The sequence below is a fragment of the Chelmon rostratus genome, chromosome 21, assembly GCF_017976325.1.
Source record: "Chelmon rostratus isolate fCheRos1 chromosome 21, fCheRos1.pri, whole genome shotgun sequence".
Taxonomy (NCBI): Eukaryota; Metazoa; Chordata; class Actinopteri; order Chaetodontiformes; family Chaetodontidae; genus Chelmon; species Chelmon rostratus.
This window is the reverse complement of record NC_055678.1, coordinates 18674833-18693372: the sequence shown is the minus strand read 5'-3', so window position 1 is coordinate 18693372 and position 18540 is coordinate 18674833. Positions and strand designations below refer to the sequence as shown.

At 43.2% G+C, this 18540-nt stretch overlaps 1 protein-coding gene across 1 annotated transcript in view; it reads left to right on the top strand.

Moving 5' to 3' along the window:
* Positions 1–18540, top strand: part of ca10a (carbonic anhydrase Xa) — a 203972-nt gene that overhangs the window by 168459 nt on the left and 16973 nt on the right. The window contains exon 4 of the mRNA XM_041963175.1: positions 10227–10412. Coding sequence (XP_041819109.1) covers positions 10227–10412 — 186 coding nt within the window. The remainder of the gene's footprint in view (positions 1–10226; positions 10413–18540) is intronic.

The window sequence follows — 18540 nt, the reverse complement described above, 5'->3', positions numbered from 1 at the left end:
TTTCGCTTTAGTTCAAATCAGCAGACATGACAGCTGAGGTAATGTCTTTTTGTTTTGCAGGTATTTCAGTCATAAACCAAAGTGCTGGAAAAAGGTCTTGACCTGATCACGATGCCAAAGGAAAAGTCAGGGGATCGCCACAAGTATTGCACTCATCTGTGCAATAGTTGAGGCATTTTGCTCAAAACCTAAAATTTCCACCTGCTCATGGCTCATGAGGAGAAGTCCGGTGTTCACTGAAGTCAGCTAAATACACCGTCTCTAAACCACGAAAACCGTTCTGTTCCAAATTTCATGCCAATCGATATTTTATGATTTATGATCTGCTGGTGGCATTATGTGAAAAGTTGGAGCGTCACCAAAGTAATTAGGATTCATCCTCTGAAAACCATTAATAACTGCAAGATTTGATGGGAATACTTCCAATATAGAATAAGTCAGGCTGCTTGCGATACTTTGTAATATCCAATACAGTTTGATAAGATTTCATGAGCAGATGAATGTCACGGTAGCGTTTGACAGCACTGAATTTAATGTCTTTTCACATGAAGATTAAATTGCAGTAAAGTTCAGAGAAGGCCTGGTTGAGGTTAGAGTTAAACATCAACATCTCTATCTAGATAGAGGTGAGCTTTAGATCTGTTATATAGGCACATATTTGAACTTTGGACAGCCCCAGGCTAGCTCTCCCCCACTGTTGAACTCCAGTCTTTATGCTAAGCTAGGCTAAACACACGCACACACACACACACACACACACATTGATTTCCTAAAATGTTGATCTATTCCTTTTATATTGCTGTTAAGCTTTTGTCCAGCTATATAAAATGTTTGGATTGCCTGTACTTCTGGATACGGTTGATAGAAACTTGAAAAACTTCTTGGCACCAACTGGGATCTGAACCTGAGCTATCAAAGCTGTGCAAACTCATCCACCCTCTGACCTTCACACCCTCAGGCAAACTGCCAATTTTACTTGTGTCTTCTTCGTGAGCATAAGGGTTCTGCATATTTCATACGTTGAGTATATCATTTTTATTTTAAGGCGGAATCCAGAATTCACAAATTGCGTGAGGCCGAGAATCCGCATTCGGATCACGTTCCCAGACCGAACGACGCTCCCGGCTTGGTTTGGAAAGGCACCAAGAAGCCTCCTCGTCAAAAAAGGAGCTTGATCCAGCTGATTTTGCTCTGAACTGGGCGGTGATTGCTGTGTTCTCACAGGTCCAAACAAAGCCTACAAAGGGAGAAGCTGCTCCGGGGTGCCCTAACAAAGCAAGGTGTAGGATTGAGGAAAAGTTAAAACACACTGGGACCGAAGAAAAGAGAGAGCAGAAAGCGAGATAATACACCTTTTGAAACTGATTCTCAGTCTCTCACAATGGACTTCAGGTGATGGTGTCCTGATGACCATGATTTACACAGACATTCATCAAACATACCTTAGACCGGTGTATTGAAAAAGCCTCCTTCGCTTTTTTTTTCGTCTTTGTTTTGATGACATGAGCAGTTATCTTAAAATGCCGTCATCTCGATGGCCAGACGCAGGACACGGCCCAGCGGCCCTTCGCCATTCTGGCACATCCGATGTCTCAGGATAATCACGAACACAAAAACAAACACATGCTTCCATCTGGGCAGCAGAAAGAATCAGCTTGCAGCTTTAAAGGCTCAGAGCGGTACTCAGAAGTAAAAATGTACCATAATCACTGTCTATAACGACAAAGTCCCCGACCACTTTCTTCTGATGTGATTAAAGGGGGAAGGGTAGTCCCCTGTTTTCGAGCAGGCTGTTAGGCTGTCACGTTACAGAAACACTCCACGGCAGCATTCACAAGCCGGCTTTTCTCAACAGCCAACAATTTAGAGAATTACTGAAAGGAGAAATGTTTTATCTGGATTTTGTGCTTTTTTTTTTGTGCTTTCGCAGCGGTTTGTGTGCGGTTTAGTTTTTGCCACTGCCCATTATACTCTGGAGGAATCCTGCTATCAAATGTGATTATGCAAAAGTGAATAGAGAGAGACAGGCAAGGAATCTTCAGCTCTCCTGCCCGGACTAGATATTTCTCAAAGTGGGACAGAGAAATCACAGCGGCGTTTGTTGAAAGCATGCTGCGTCACGCAAGGTAGCCCTCAGCTGAGAGGCGTGGCAAAGCCTCAGAGAACAGATTGCTTAAACAAAGTTATCATCGCCCACAATCACCTATACAACCAATACACAGTCAGAAAGTCTGGAGATCTCTACACCCAACCATCCTTCCCCACCTTGCCCCTGTTAGATTTTAATGGTGCTACAGGCCTTAAATATGGTTGTTTTTTAAAGCTTTTGAACCACCCCGGCATCCCTTGGAACTGTGTGTGTGTTTTATTGGATGACACATTTCACACTTTATGTCCGGTGCCAACATTCAGCGCTAATGCAAGAAGTAGTGTTTCTCTCATGCTGTGAGGTGAAAAGTACGGGTGTGGATGTCAAAGTGGTGGATGGGCCTGTCGCACCATGACCACTATCTCCTCAACCGTAACCACGTGCTTTAGCTGACCAACCCTAACCGTGCTAGTTCATTTTCCTTAACTGTGACCGTTCCCCAACATCACGACTGCCAGCGTGCTTCACACCAAGTGCCCGAGGGATCATCGGCATGTAAATCCCGCAGGCGTGCCCTCTTCATGCAACAGCTGTGTGAAAGTAGGCGGGGTTCGGACTTCTCTCTCAAGCTCTCGTGTTTTTCCTTCACACGGCTGCTTTTGTCACTTTTCCCGTGTGAAACACCATGAACGCCTTCGAGGAGAGACTGCCCAAAAGCTATCGTCCCTGTTTGCATGATCCATGCTGTCTTGTCCTTTGTTTCTGATGACAGGTTTTAATGCCCCGCCTCCAGAAAAGGTGTAAGTACTCGTGCTTTTAGACGTGGTCAGAGGTTTGTTTCAAACATATCCGGGCTTTGACTGGACTGAAAGCGCTGTCAATGAATGTAATGGGGGGGATTTTCAGAATCGCCCGACGCCAGCCTTCCTGTCTGGTGAACAGTTGGATTTGAACAAACTACCAGCGCTGTTGTTTTTCCGCTGAGGACAGAACAGTCTCTCAAAATCTCTCTCCAAACGCCTCAGATCTGTGTTGAATCTCTCTCATCATGTAGCATTACTGGAACTGCAGCGCCGAAACGCGTGCCCAGAACTTCACGGAGCACCAACCCACACAGCCCCGCTTCTATTTAATTCATGGCGGCCGGTCTTTTTAAACCCCTTTTCTCCTCCGTCTTTATTTCCGTCCCTCCTGTGTTCTCTATCCGTTCCACTTGCTCTCCACGTCTGCGCACCTTAATGAAAGAGCGCCAGTCAGCTTGTGTTTGAATCAAACGCGTTACACTTTTGCCATGATTTAGTGCTTGGAGCTGCAGGCCTTTGGAGAATACATTAAATCCCATCTGATGGTTGCGAAAGCGCGTGTGCATTTCACACTTACTGTCTGATATATTCATGTCGCTTATCACCACTTCCACTGCTTAACTATTTTATCCTGTGTGGTGGCACGTACAGTACTCGGACATATTGAAACTTTTTTTTTTTTTTGCTGAGGTCCAAGATTTTCTTTCAGCTAAAAGCCTTTTTCGCCAGGTGATGCTGGCTTTTGTATTTAAAACGTTCTGTCTAAACATAGCAATGGTGCAGTCTAATAGCTGAACATATGCAGTAGTTAGTGAAGACTTCTTTTTGTAACAAGGGGTAATTTGCTCGATCGATCCGTGAGCTCGGATAATTATGATGTTCCTTGTGTTTTCTCATTACCAGCATGCTACTGATGTTTTCTACCACCGTACCTGCCCGCTACTGCCAAGTCTGCCCCAGACAGTCAACAATATCCTTTATGACTTGTTTACGTTCGCCGAGCTATTACCTCTAATGTGCCGGTGCGTTGTGATCATCACTATCTGTTAAGGGAGAACCGGCCCACAGTGCAATTGTCCTTTTCAGCTGCATCGCTCCTGGAACCTTCTCTGAGCAAATTAAAAGTGCACTTAGGCCGCTTGAACGAAACGAGGAGACACACAGCAGTGACATATGACATGATACAAAAGGTCCCACTTTTTAATTTACGCTAATCAACCGAAAAATCCTCAATATTCTTTATACACATGCATGCACAGGCCAGCAGTGCGCTCCTCTATGCTGCTGATGGCTCTGATCTCTTCTCATTGCTGTGCATCAATTAATAGGAACTGTGTCGCAACAGTGTGTCTGCGTGTGATGTTGCGTCAGCTGTCAGGCTCGGCGCTGACGCCGTTTGCTTGATTTCAGCTTCTGTCTAAATCAAGAGTGTTGACAGCCTCCTCTGTCTTTTTTGATTTGTTTTTGATACGCTTGTTGTGATGAGCTGAAGTCGCTGCCGCTCCACACTCGACTGTGTGTGTGTATTTCTGAGCTTGAGTATGTTCGTGTGTCGCCTAAAGAAGGAGAAAGCTCCAGAGGGGGGACGTTTTTCCTCTCACCTGGAACAGGTTTGGGTTTTGTTACAGGGCTCACGGCGGCCATTTTTCTCTGATGTCACGCTCTAATGGGTATCAAAAGGGTGATGTCATACTGCTGCGTTCAAGGTTGCAAGTCGTATAAACGCGGAGGAATCCGACAAATTCTCATTTGACCACTTCCTGATTGATCAGCAACTGCAAAGACAGAAAAGTCAGCTTTTGAGCCTGCACATATTTGTTTACATTTTGCGAAGCTGGCACCATTAAAAGTTTGCTATATTAGGTTTTACGGTGCAGCCATGGGTTAGGCAATCACTGGATTATTGTGACAATGAAGAAAACTTGTCTTTCTTCTATGATTTCTTAGCAGTGCAGTTTATTCTGAGAGAAATCCTCAGAAAATATGAATCACAGTTAATATAAATCTACATGTTTCGTGTCTTCGTGTTCAGATTTGACTGAGTTATGACTCCAAGAAGGACTCTGATAACAACATTAAGTGCGGCAGTCCGGTTAAAGCATCTTAATTGCATCAATGAGTTGTGTGTCGCAGCCGGTGCTGCTGCTGCTGCTCTAACTGTTGACTGTTGGTAAATGCTCCAAAATCATCAGTCAAACCACAATAACTACCTTAAACCACCATCACCTCATGCACCGTCATTGCCTGATGTCTCTCTGTCCACCCAGTTTGTCGGGCCTTCTTCGCCGAGGACATTTTGACATGACGCAGTGGGAAAAGCACAGGTGTAAATCAGGGAAAGAGGAAGCGCTGAGGAAGTTTCAGTGTTCGGGTACTGTTCATTCTGGCTCAGTGTCACGCTGCCATGGCTTACTGGGACACTTCAATAGAACAGAGCCGACGTCGATGTGCTAATTAGCAACACCTGTGCTTTTCCTATATGACGAGACAAGGTGCAAGATGTCATTCAAGCTCGGTCTGAAGCTCGCTGTAAAGCTGATGAGGCCAAGCGGAGCTGCAGATTCAGGTGACGAGTCTGTGTACGTTCATCGCTATGAGCAATCGCTTTCACGTTGTCACGTTGCCTTCACATTACCATGATGAGAACATTCAACAGCTCAGAAACACATGGTTTCAAAAAGGTTTCCTGAAACAGCTGTTCACTGAAGTCCCTACCAAACCAAGTTACTACCAAAAACGGCTCAAACAGAAAGAAATAATTGCTTTTGTTGTGGGACTATTTTCAGCTGTGGATTAATCCACATTTGGCGCTCTAGTGAGTATTTGGGGCAGCGGGACAGTGTTTGTGGGGCCGAGTCAAAATAAACTGCAGCGTGTGTGTTCACGGTAACGAAGGAGCATGTGACCCGCGGTGAAACGGCGGGGCTCATCGACGTCGGTTTAATAGTTTTAGGACGACAATACGGCCTAGTGACAAAAGCCTCAGTTTCAGGCCACGTGAACAGTGGCACAGACTTTTTTGAAGGGGCAGGGGCGGAAAAGAAAAAAGGGCACATATAGCATGTCCTCGCCACTGAAGAGGGCACTTTAGCACGCGTTTTGGTGTCCAAGAGGGCACTTTAACACACGATTTGGCGCCCAGGGGGCACTGTAGAGCGCGTTTTGGCTCCCAGGGGGCACTTTAGAGTGCGTTTTGGCATCCAAGAGGGCACTTTAGCACGCGTTTTGGCTCCCAGGGGGCACTTTAGCACGCGTTTTGGCTCCCAGGGGGCACTTTAGCGCGCGTTTTGGCTCCCAAGAGGGCACTTTAGCGCGCGTTTTGGCTCCCAAGAGGACAATTTAGCATGCGTTTTGGAGTCCAAGAGGGCACTTTAGCGCGCGTTTTGGCTCCCAAGAGGACAATTTAGCATGCGTTTTGGAGTCCAAGAGGGCACTTTAGCGTGCGTTTTGGCTCCCAAGAGGACAATTTAGCATGCGTTTTGGAGTCCAAGAGGGCACTTTAGCGCGCGTTTCGGCTCCCAAGAGGACAATTTAGCATGCGTTTTGGAGTCCAAGAGGGCACTTTAGCGTGCGTTTTTCAAAAACTGGGCCACCTGCCCCCCCTCTGTGCACGCCACTGCACGTGAACCTGAACGTGGATCACAGTATGAAGAGCTGAGCAAGTTGTGCACTGTTTACGGCAAAACTCTCAACAGAAGACTGCACTGCAGAGAAGCATTTCCTGATGTGATTTTCAGGCCATTAGTGTAAAAGCGGAGACAGCATAATCAGTGTAATAGTATAATGTTGAGACATGAGATGAGTTGGACAGCTGAAAGTGTTTTTGTTGATTGTCGTACAGCCCAGTACACAAGCAACACATAGTCCTCTGCTTTTCTGACAGGCCGCCTTTATTTTCATGAATAGAGCGAAAGCGCCAGTGATTTTCACAAATACATTCAGCACCGAGCACGAAAATATGAAATCCACAGCCCGCTTGTAATAATTACTTCACTACTCGCAGAAATGTTGAGACTCCGAAGAATAATGAGAAAGCAGATTGGAATATAGTGCCTTTGCTTTGTTTGCAACCTTTCCACCACATTGACTGGCTAGTAATTGTTGCAGCAGAAACATGACAAATGAAGTAAGCAAGTTTTATTCAAGTGTGTATTCATTTATTCTTTAAGTCTGGCCCCCACCAGCTGGCTAAATGTAGCTAAATGTGATCTCTTTCAACCCCGTCTGAGAGGATTCGCTATTTCACTTAAGATGTGACTGATTCTTATGTTTTTATTCTCCTTCCGGAAAGCGCTTTTGTGCTTGTGTTTGTTCCTCCCTTCAAAATCGCCGTTTTTAAAGTTGATCATTTGCATATCTGCGATTGCATCACGTACAGCCTCTTAGTCTTTTTTTTTTTCCTCTCAGCGTCTGAGTTTCTACCATGGTGTTTTGCTGTTGCGAGTATTTCACTTCAGTAGCCGGGGATTATCGATCCCAGGAGATGAAAGAATTACCAATTAGAACAGAAGTTGCCTTTTTTTTTTTCTTTTTTTTTTACTGTACAGGCTCTCTTAGCGGCCGCTCCATATCTCAGTCTCACTGTAAGACAAACATGATTACTCTCCTCGCCTTTGTCATTCCAACCACACTCCACTACCCGCGCCTCCCAGCCAGCCTCTAGCCATTTACCCTGACATGAGCGATCAGCCTGAACAACAGATATTGGCTGGGAGGAAAAAAAGGCATCCTGTGCACGGAGCGTACTCTGTTTGAAACAATAGTGTGAGGCTATAAGGCGGAGGAAGCTCAACATTCCGGCTGTGTTTTCTCCTTTTGTGCGTCATAATTCTGCCGTGTGGCACGAGTGTCCACATGCTTTTGTACATTTTTGGTCTTCGGTTTTTATCATCACCCCTCACCGATGCTTATGGGAGCAAATCCCTGCAGCCACATGGCGGAAAGCCATGACACCAGAGGAGGGGAGGCTGTTAAAGCACCTCATGTCCCACCTTCAACTGATTCAATTTAATTCAATTAACTTTTTTTTTTTCTGCTGTTCTCCACTTTTTTTTTTTTTTTTTGCTCTGTTTTGGTCTCCACCAGTTCTTGAGAAAACTAGCCCTTTTGCTCCTAAATGCTCCACTGTGTCTGTCTGGTAGTGTGCAGTGGATTAGACCTTTCTCATTGAAAGTTGATGAGCGCAGTGACATTGAACCAGGATGTTGCAGCAATCATACGGAATGGGTTTGGCATTGACTAAACAGGCGTAAAAGAGTCATATTTCAGATGGCAGGGATAAACTATTAGGACTGATAGCAGCACATTAATGCCCGTGGTTCTGAGATGGCTCTGGCATGCAGGTGTAATGTTCTGTTTATTGTGTCGGAGCTGCATATTTTTTATTTTTTCGGGCAGCCAACAGGCCTCGCACCACTTCTGCCTTGTGAATAATAGCCAAAGGAGGTCCTGAGGGAGATAAGATTTTTCTGGCCTTTTCAGGGGTCTCACCTCGCTTTCGTCGCCTCGCCAGGAAACCTAAAAGACTTCTCTTCCCTCGCTACCTTTTCCTCTTCGGGCGCCAAATCCGACACGCCTCTCTCCCCCTGCTCCTCATGCTTGTCTCCTCTTTGCATCGCTCCCTCTTTCCCTCTCTTCCTCCTTTCAATTCATTGATTTTTCTGAGCTTCTATAAAATATTTACAGTGTGTGGGCTGACTTCTTTCTCTGGGATTTGGAGTGGGGGTGGGCTGATCATTTTGAAAGCCAGCGGTAAAGGGAATGAGGGAGAGGGAGAAGAGGGAAAGCCGAGGGAGTGGAAAGAGGAGGGAAGAGAAAGAGGCAGATAAGAGAGATGGTCGTGGCGTGAATATCAATGCTTCACTTTGAAACAACTCCCGATTATAAATAAATAAGCAGGGCTACCAATAAAGATTGGTATTCATGGCTTTTGCGATACCATGTTTCCCCTTAAACCTCACAGTGCATCAACTGTGAGCGTTTTCTGATGATTTCAACATTTTTTTTACCTTGACCTGTCCCTTCTTTTCACTTGAGGCGCCACTCTCCCCTTTGTCCGTCCGAGTGTTGTTGCATTTCACAACACCGCCTCTCCCTCCTGCTCAGATTGCTGCCTAATTAAATAAAGCCCTCGGGACTGTTCCTGCGTAAGCCCCGTTGATGATACAGGCTCCCACCAAAACTTCAATTCCTAAGCTGTCGGAAAATGCAAGACAACGGCGTTAACTCATTAGCGAGAGCTCGCATAGCTGGAAAAGACTCCAAGCCTAATTTTCCTTGCTTGTGTTTTAAAGCTGTTGCTAAACAAATGATTCATGACTCAGTCAAGTCAATCAGGAGACAGAGACTGAAGTAAACCTTCCTTCAGAGAAACACCAATAGCCTCCAGTAATAATTGTTCCACAACTACAGATTTAAAAAGATTTCTCTAAATAGTTGACATCCCTTCCAACAGCCTGTAAGTCTTCTCGTACCATTTTTGCCAGATCTTGTCAACTTTCATGCTTGTGTACCAGCAAACCTTCTGTTAAACAGATGTTTTGGGATAAACACATATTGTATTTACACATTTCTCACCTAAATATATCATTTGAGCGATGTGTTTGTGTTCTCACAGCTTTGTCTTCTTGAAATGATATGTTTGCACAGCGGCGAATGCCTTATGCCTTAGGTAGGACTGTAACGCCGCCTGGAATCGGCTTTAATCAACATAATGAGGAAACAGTCTCGCTACATATATCTGCAAAACTGCAGAATGTTCATACTGCGTGTGTCAGTAAAAAAATAAATAAAAATCTTTCATTTTGTTTTCCTATCCGGTCAGCAAGTGAAGCATAATTTAAGTTTGTGGGGTTGTGTTAAAGCCACATTCCTGCAGCTTCATTGTGGTACAAGAATGTAAAACGTGTCCAGGTATCAAGGATTTGCAGCGAACAGAGAAGAGCTCAGGGTGCTTGAACAGCTGATCTGTTTCCTTTGTGGCGTGAAAGTGAAGCAGCCGCCGATCGAAAGAACTGTCCAAAAAAAAAAAAAGCAATTTCCCAATTTGCTTTAATGGTGTGTGTATTTATGCAAGATAATTTGGTAACCATGGCAACATTTATGTGGGTCAGCACTTGAAAGCAGGAATTGTTTCCTGATGCAGAAGAAAAACAGAGGTGTGCTGTATATTTTAGGAGCGTCACAAACACAAGTCAGTCTCCAGCCAGTTCATGTTACTTCTTTTGGGTCATTTGGAATAGCATTCGCCGATATGAAAATGTGCCACACGTCTCCCTTTGGGAGTACGATTGCGTTGCCACGTAACCAATTGTGCCTCGTCTGTTCTTCTCCAGGTGGGAGGGACGATGTACAACACCGGCCGCCACGTGTCTCTGCGACTGGACAAGGAGCATCTGGTTAACATTTCCGGGGGGCCGATGACGTACAGCCATCGTCTGGAGGAGATCCGGCTACACTTTGGCAGCGAGGACGGCCAGGGCTCCGAACACCTGCTGAACGGACAGGCCTTCTCTGGAGAGGTGTGTGAATTACAGCACGGCCGGCCAAGAGAGCTGCAGTGAACACTCCATAGTCACCAAACCTGAAAATCGGGACAGGCGCGCTGGTGTTCATCTCTTTTCTGCAGAAGCCATAATGAGTTTGCTTGTCAGACCGGGTTTTTGAAAAACATCAGGGTGAAAATGGAAGTGCTTTTGGCAGTGGTTTTGATTGTGTTCGTTCAATGTTACACCACAAAGCTTTTGCTCATACTCTCTGAAGAGACAAGGAATTGAAGTGAACCATCCCTTTATCGCTGGATAGCATTACAGCAAATACGCTCCATTGAAAAGTTGGGGCAGCTGTGTAATAAAATACATGCTCTGATCTTTGGTAATTAGATTAAACTTAGGTTTAATGGATGGCAGGACCTGCTTCTTAATATAAGAATATTCTGCCAGAAAATGTGACCCTAATCATTTTATGTTAAATTCATAGTAGTAATAACATCAGCATCAAGTAGCACTAATTGTTTTCTTTTTCGGTCAAAGTGGGACAAGCTGAGAAGCATAGTATCACCTTATAAAGCTGATTTTAGTGGCTATAAGCAGACAGCTGCTGACTTACACATCCTGCAGACACAGAGCAACATTAGTATTCATTCAAAGTCACGTTCCTGGCCGGCTGACAAGTGTAGGGCAGGCAGGGTACAGGTCATGTATGGTGGGTTTTTTGTTGGAAATGAGGGCATGGCACCACAGACCATAACCACAACAATAACCACGATTGTTCCCAAACCTTAATCAAGCCTTGACCATGGTTTATCTGTAAGGTACAGTTATTAGGCAAATCGAAAAGACATTGTCAGTGGACTTAATCTAAGGTCTAACTGTAATATTATAGCTGTTGTCTGGTGATAGGGTTGTCAGTGGCTGCGCACAAATCAAACTGTTTGCCGAGTTTATGAAACTGAGGCACACGAAATGCAGATCTATGTGCAACAGTCAGAGATACACTTTTAAAATGAAAAACGTTCCCGCAGACCGGGCTTAAATTATAGGAGGACGAGCAGGAAGCAGGAGGGAAATGGGGTGAAAAGTCTCACACATTTTCATGGCCTGGATTGAAAACACTGACCAGCACGTGTAATATTAGAACACCCCACCCCCCACGGGACACATATCCTGTCTGAGTGCGGTTCTTGTCTGTTTGAAAGCAGGATTTGACACTCTGAACCGAGCGGGTTTAAATGTTTGGTTTTTAAAAGGCGACGGCATAAATTGGTCCTTGAATCTCCATTTGCATTTCTTTGATTTCAGCTTCCGCATCGTGCGTTTTCTTTAGTTAATTCTGGAAAGGTTTTCACACACCTACATAAATGAGTCCAAGTTTCTCTCAGCCTGCAGAGATTCTTGTGGCACTCGGAAAAAAAGAGTTTTTCACACGGGCGGCTGCGGCGATTTGCATCAGGTCTTTCGGCGAGAACAAACTTGTCTCGGAGATGACAGCCGAGCGTTTGACGCACACACATTCGCCGTCCCTGCACGCGCCTGTGCGTGAACGCACACTGTCACACTCTGCTGTTTCCAAATTTTGACAAGTGAAACAATTAGCTCCCCTGACTTTGATTGTTCAACAAAATCATGAGTCACTCACGCCGCTGCATTCCACCACCGCCATTATATGAATAACCAATTTGTGTGCAACAAAATAATTGCAGTCTTGACAGGCAAATTTATTATAATTAATGATAATCATTTATCCTCCCTCAGAGCCTGAGAGCTGATATTCAAATCGTAATAAAACAAGTGTTTACTGCGTCCTTCGGGGTGGAGAGAGCTGTAACCCAATCCTGAAAGGACCCCCCCCCACCCCACCCACCCATGCACAGACACTTTACTGTACTGTATCACGTTTTATTTCACCCCTGCCTTCAGTCACTGATCTGCCCTTTATGGCTTAACACTTTGTTTGAGGAGTTCTTTTGTGCCGAGCAGAGAAGATCTGCCACTGATATCTGCCACTGATGTCACACTCTTGCCATGTTGCACACAGCATGCCTGAGGCAGGCATCGCAGGGGGAAAAGGGTGCACATATGGCCAGTAATTGTCACTGGGAATAGGGGAGTGACATGCCTTTAAAATACTTGCCATGTGTATGTCTTTAATTGTAGAATATAAACTCCCCAAGGTCGCTAGATAGAGAGGGCATCACAGTAGTGTCTTCATTGGTAGCTATACGCTTGTGAGTAGCAGCAAGAACGTAGATGAATTGGTTGTGCCCTGGATTTCGGTTCTCAGGCTATATGCCGGCTGCCTCGCCCAGCTGATGTTGATCTGTGGGTTTTTTTGGGAAAAAAATCGTTAAATTCACATTTTGATTATCAGATCATGATGTGTAACCATATTATTTCAGTAAAAAACACGCAAGAATTGAACATCAATCAAAGCTAAGGCAGCAAAAGAGCACGATGGATGTAAATGGCTGCAATTAAAATGAAAGCACAATCTAAATCCATTTGGAAATGAAATGTTTCACAGCGATGGGATTCTCCCACACATTTGTCACATACACTCATACAAACAGTACATCATAGTGAAATTTGATCTCTGCATGAGAACCCATCCCTGAAGACCATGTGGACAACCATTGCATGGCGCCCAGGGACCAACTCCAGCTCAAAGCCAGTGACTCGGTCAAAGGCGCTGACAAGAGACTTGACCTAATATACATGTTTTTGATGGCGGGGGAAATCGGAGGCCCTAGAGGAAACCCATGCAAACATGGGGACAACACGCAAAATGACTGCCCCAGCCAAGTCAGATTTCAATGCAAAAGTCAGCCGTGCAATTTCATTTTCAAGTTTACATCTGCCTATTTACTTTCCATACATTTATCTATTATTTTACAGGAACAATGCACATGAATCAGATTAGCCAGCAGAGAACAAGCAAAATGGGAGAGGGCGACACGCAAAGTAGGACGTGTGCAAGAACTTTAAGCAGCAGACAAAAGCAGTTTAACATGACAAACATAAAAGCGGACTTTTTGAACATGAAAAGTCCACTTTACAATCAACTGCAGTGTCATTATTGCAGCATCATCCTTAATCCACTGAGAAAGACATTTTTCTGATTCTGTGGAGCTTTCATCTTCATTTTCATTTAGGCACTAGAATGAATTTTTTGACATTAAAACGAGACGCTTTCACTTTTTAATTCCATTTTTGTCACACATCATAGGCGCACAAATTGAGAATTTAATCTTAATTTGTTTAAATGATTTCATTTGAATATTAGCCTGCGCAGACTTCCATAGGTTCCGAGAAGCGGACTGATTTGGGGTGATAAAAACTATTTTGCAGTCTTGAAAGTCTGCCTGCAGCCTTAAAGATTCTGTGTTAATTACATGTTTTGTAGTTTTTGGTTGAAGATCTTAATACAGGCGTATCGCAGTTCTCTGTACCTAAAATGTAATTTCAGGGTTAGTGCAGTAATGAGAATAGAAACTAACACAAACACAAATTCCTTTGTTAGGCCTCTGGAAAGAACAATGATCAATTTTGGTAGAAGTTGGGGGATTTGTTGTTTTCTTCCCCACTTATCAAACCAAATCTACATACGTGGATAGGTGGCCGTGCTGCTCACATAGACAGAGAGTTGCAGCTATGCCAAACCATAGAAAACAAGGCCGGAAAAGGCTTCAACAAATAGCTTTTTACCATCCCATTCCCTTTTGCCGTGTTCTCCCGACTCAAACCACCGTCTCTGAGTGAAACGGCATCTCGACAACATCCCCCTCATCCTCTGCCACCTCCCCTGATAGCCCTCCCCATTCTTTCCACAAGCCAACGGCGTGACTTCAAGGTCCAATAAGATGTTTCATAATCGAAAATGCAGAAAATTCTCTCTCTGTTTCTCGCTCTCTCGCTCTCGCCGGCTCCCTCTCGCCCCCATCTGCTGATGAGTGGTGGCTGTGCATGTCCTTGAAACGTGAACAAAAAGAGAAATATTCAAACTTTTTAAAGCAAAGCATCCTTCTGAAATGGCAGCCTGTGGGAGGATGGGGGTGGGGTGGATGCAGTGGTGTGTGTGTGTGTGTGTGCTTGTGCATGCGCGTGGGTGCATTAACACTCCAAAGCTTTCGTCTTGAAATGACCCCTTTACACTTTATATCTCCTAACTCATCGTGCCTTTTTCTCTGCCTTCCATTTCGCTCCGCAGTGCGTGTGTGTGTGTGCACGCATATGTGTGTGTCTGTGAGTGATCATGGTCTATGATAATAAGAGATCAAAATTCAAACACTAAAAAAAACAGCCATACAATGCCAATACATCTCCCATACAGTACAAAGTCCAAACACACACATGCATACACGGATCGCACAAAATAAACCTTGTTGGTGAAATATTCAAATATGTGACTATACATAGGCTTTGCTCGGATTAACCAGTGCATTAATGATGTTATCCAATCAGCGCATGCATTTGTATTCATAGGATTTACTATCAGTACCTCACACGTGGGCACATTTACATTGATGAAGCTATGCCTGTGTAAAACCCTAGCTTTATTTTAGGTGTATGACGGCAAACAGTGGGCCCTGACACACGGGCCTTCACGTCAGATGAGCGCATATTAAATTTGCATGCGAGCACGTGGTTGTTTTTGATAAGTGGGGGGAGAAGAAAGAAACAACAGCAACCCCCCAGTGTATGATTTGTGTCAATGTGTATTTCTATTATCCATCAAAGGATGCTTCAAAGTGTCTTTCGTTGTAATGTAGCTTTTTTCCTCCCTCAAACAGAGCAGCACTGCAGCAGTTACTGCTGATATTACGAATATTACGTTATTCCGCTTTACTGTAACAAAATGTTATTTTCTCAGTTTAGTTCTGTCGACACTGTACTCTCCGAAGCAGTCGCTGATATCTGGGAGATCTAGCTTGTCAAAAATAATGCGGGCCAATCAGGAGGCTACGCCTGTTGTTTCAGTGTGTGGAATATACACACAAGATTTTGAAGTTAGGTAAGCATTGGGTCAGTGGCTTCATCGGGACATCACTCGTGCTAATCTTCCTTTTCACCTTGCTTGCTCTGCTAAAGAAGTTTGGCTAACCTTTGTTTACAAACCTACTGATGATCTAACTGTTCATTTTCTTGCCTGATCTCATTTCTTTTTAAAAGCCTGTGAACATAAGCACAACATTTGTTGTATGAAACCAGAGTCATCTTCGCTAGAGCGAGACAGCAACATACGCGTTTGATGTGACAAGAAGAAACTGCACGGCGCAGTCAGTGAATTAAAGAGAGAGATAATTCCACACGAATGATCTCACCCTGGATGTTGGCGTTTCCCAACTAGCTTCTTTATCTGGATATTTTGTGCCGAAATCTGGGATGTGAATGCAGGTGGAAATGCACGTAGAATGCATTGTATTATGATGCTAACATATGCTAATGCTAACAGATAGGCCAGACCTATGGGCCCTATTTTGGAAGAAGGTGGAAGAAGATGCATTTGTGTTTTCTGTCATTTTAAAATCTACAAAATAGTATTTTACATTAAACTCTTTGATATTAAATCTATGTGTCAAAATCAACACCATGTATAAAATACTATGATAATACTACAGTACAATATAGTGCTTGTACTACTGCAGCTTTTGAAGACCAACACTGCAGAGACAAGAGAGAGCCAAATCATCTGGAGCCATGAAGAAATCAAATATGAGATTACCAAAAACACTGTTGTGTGTGTTTTTATGGACACAGCCTCTTTATTTAAGCCTGCAGGTGTGTGTGTGTGTGTGTGTGTGTGTGTGTGTGTGTGTGTGTGTGTGTGCGTGTGTGTGTGCGTACGTGTGCGGCGTGTTCGGCTCTGCTCTCCTGGAGCTGCTTCACAGTCTAATCTGAAAATGAAACACCTTGGTCTTTTAATAAGTGCTAAAATATTCCAGATATTATTCCTCCACCAGGTTGGCCCATGTTTTTATACACTCAGAGAACATTCAGCCAGCCTATTATCCTCTGATAAAAACACACAGTCTTCAGATTCAGAATAAATCAGGTCAGAATTGCTGTTTAAAAAAAAAAAAAATTGATCCACCGAAGTGCTGATAAAGTTCTAATACTAATATCTTTCTTTAAAATACTGCCAATCATTTTCTGAAGTACACCATAAGTGGGTAGATTCATTTGTTTCTTTCCAGGCTGCTGCCGCTTTGTGTTTCTTTCGGTCCTCTGCTGTAAAGACTGTAAATGTAGGTGGTCGATCACAGGGAGGAAGTCGTCTCTTTTATTTTCTGTCAGAGAGATGCTGAAGTAAGGTCACATGGAAACACTGAACAGACTTTCTGTTTCTAGTGCAATGAAGGACACTCAACCATCAACTTTGGAACAACAGACAACTACATTTATGTTAAATCCTGGATCTCCAGCTTTGTTTCTAGATTTTTTCTAATTTATTTAAATGTTAAATTGAATAGGAACAAGTACTCAGCAGTTATGGCCTACTGTGATTTGCAGTGCCAGCCCTCTATGGGATCCTAGAACCCCTCTGACAGCGTGCCTATCCCATCCTTTGGAAAATAGTTGGCCATAACATAATGTGTACTTTGTACGTTTGTAGTCAATTGGCCAATCATTCAAAACATTTGCTGTAGGGTCTTTTTATATACAAAAATAATAGTTTGGCTCAGTTTTTTTGCAAAAAAAACATGCAATCAGCCAAACCTTCAGACAGCTTTGTATCCATCATGTCGGTGTTGGACTGGACGGTGTCTGATTGTTCATAGTAGCAACTGTATATATTGTATTTTAAAACCACCACAGGCTGACGACAGGACAGAAAAGCACAAGCTGTTCGAGTGAGGAAAATAGTCTGAGTAGTTTCTGTCACAGGTGACTTATAGACACCGGAAAGAACAGCAAGAAAAAGATGAAAGAAGACAAATCTGAGAGCTATCATCTTTTAAGGAGCTATCATCCTTCAGTTACAGTAGACCATGAGTGAGGAAAATAACTCTATTATAACCCATTATAATACCGCCTATAGTTGCTATAGTGGGGAACACTGGACTTTCTATTCCCTCGTTTCTATTCATTCATATTCCTTTGCTTTTCACATGCAACCAGTCGAAGTCTGCACTCTGGAAAATGATTGAAAAGCTGACAACAAAGAGCAGCTGTTCCCTTCAGGACCGTTTAAACCCATTTACACCCATTATTTAGATCATCTGATGAAACAGCTATGGAGGACTGAAACTGCCAAAATTTTGAACAAAGAAAGAAATAAAGAAATTGCTTAGTAAATTGATGTGCCTTTAAATACACCAAAAATAATACTGAAAATAAATGTAGGCATTAAAATGTGACATAATTCAAATTTCTGTCTTAGTTTTTGTTTATTTACCTTTGTATCATTTCCCTTATTTATTTATGTCTTTTTTTTTTTTTGCTGTTTTCTATTCTCTTTATATTTTCCCCCCAATTTATTTGCCCGAACTTGTTTATTTTTGTACTTTCTTTTTACATCACATCATAAATCTCTGCATTCAAACTGTGTCATGGGGTAACTGTAGCTGCTGTCAGCTAGTTAGCTTAGTCTGCCATGCAGCTAGCTGACTCTCCCTGCCACCATTTACCATCACACCTACTACTGAGAATACCAAGCTGGCTTCTTCTAAGCTGACATCACGAGCCTGGGGGGAACAAGGCATGCATAGTCGAGTTGTGCACCCTGATGTTGATCAATTAAAAGGCCCCTGACACACTATGAATGACATGCTAATGAAGACAAAATATATAGAGAAGTGTTAAAAAGTTGAAAGTGTAAACGTTTTGGGAAATAAATAGGGGAGAAATGCAAAGGAAAATCAATACATAAGTAAATACATTTAAAAATAAACAAATGTACTATAAATATATTCAGTGGGAAAGTTAATGCAAAGGTTAATAAATACTAGACAAAATTAAGACAAAAATATCAATTTATGTCACATTCTATAAATGATCTAATGCCTGCATTTAATTTTAATATTATTTTGGTTAATTTCATGGCATATTGATTTAGATGTAATAGATATTAAGATAGATAGAAGATATTTTTTGTTGATTTTAGCAGTTTTGATCCTCCATAAACAACATGAGGATGGACAAAAAACTTGTA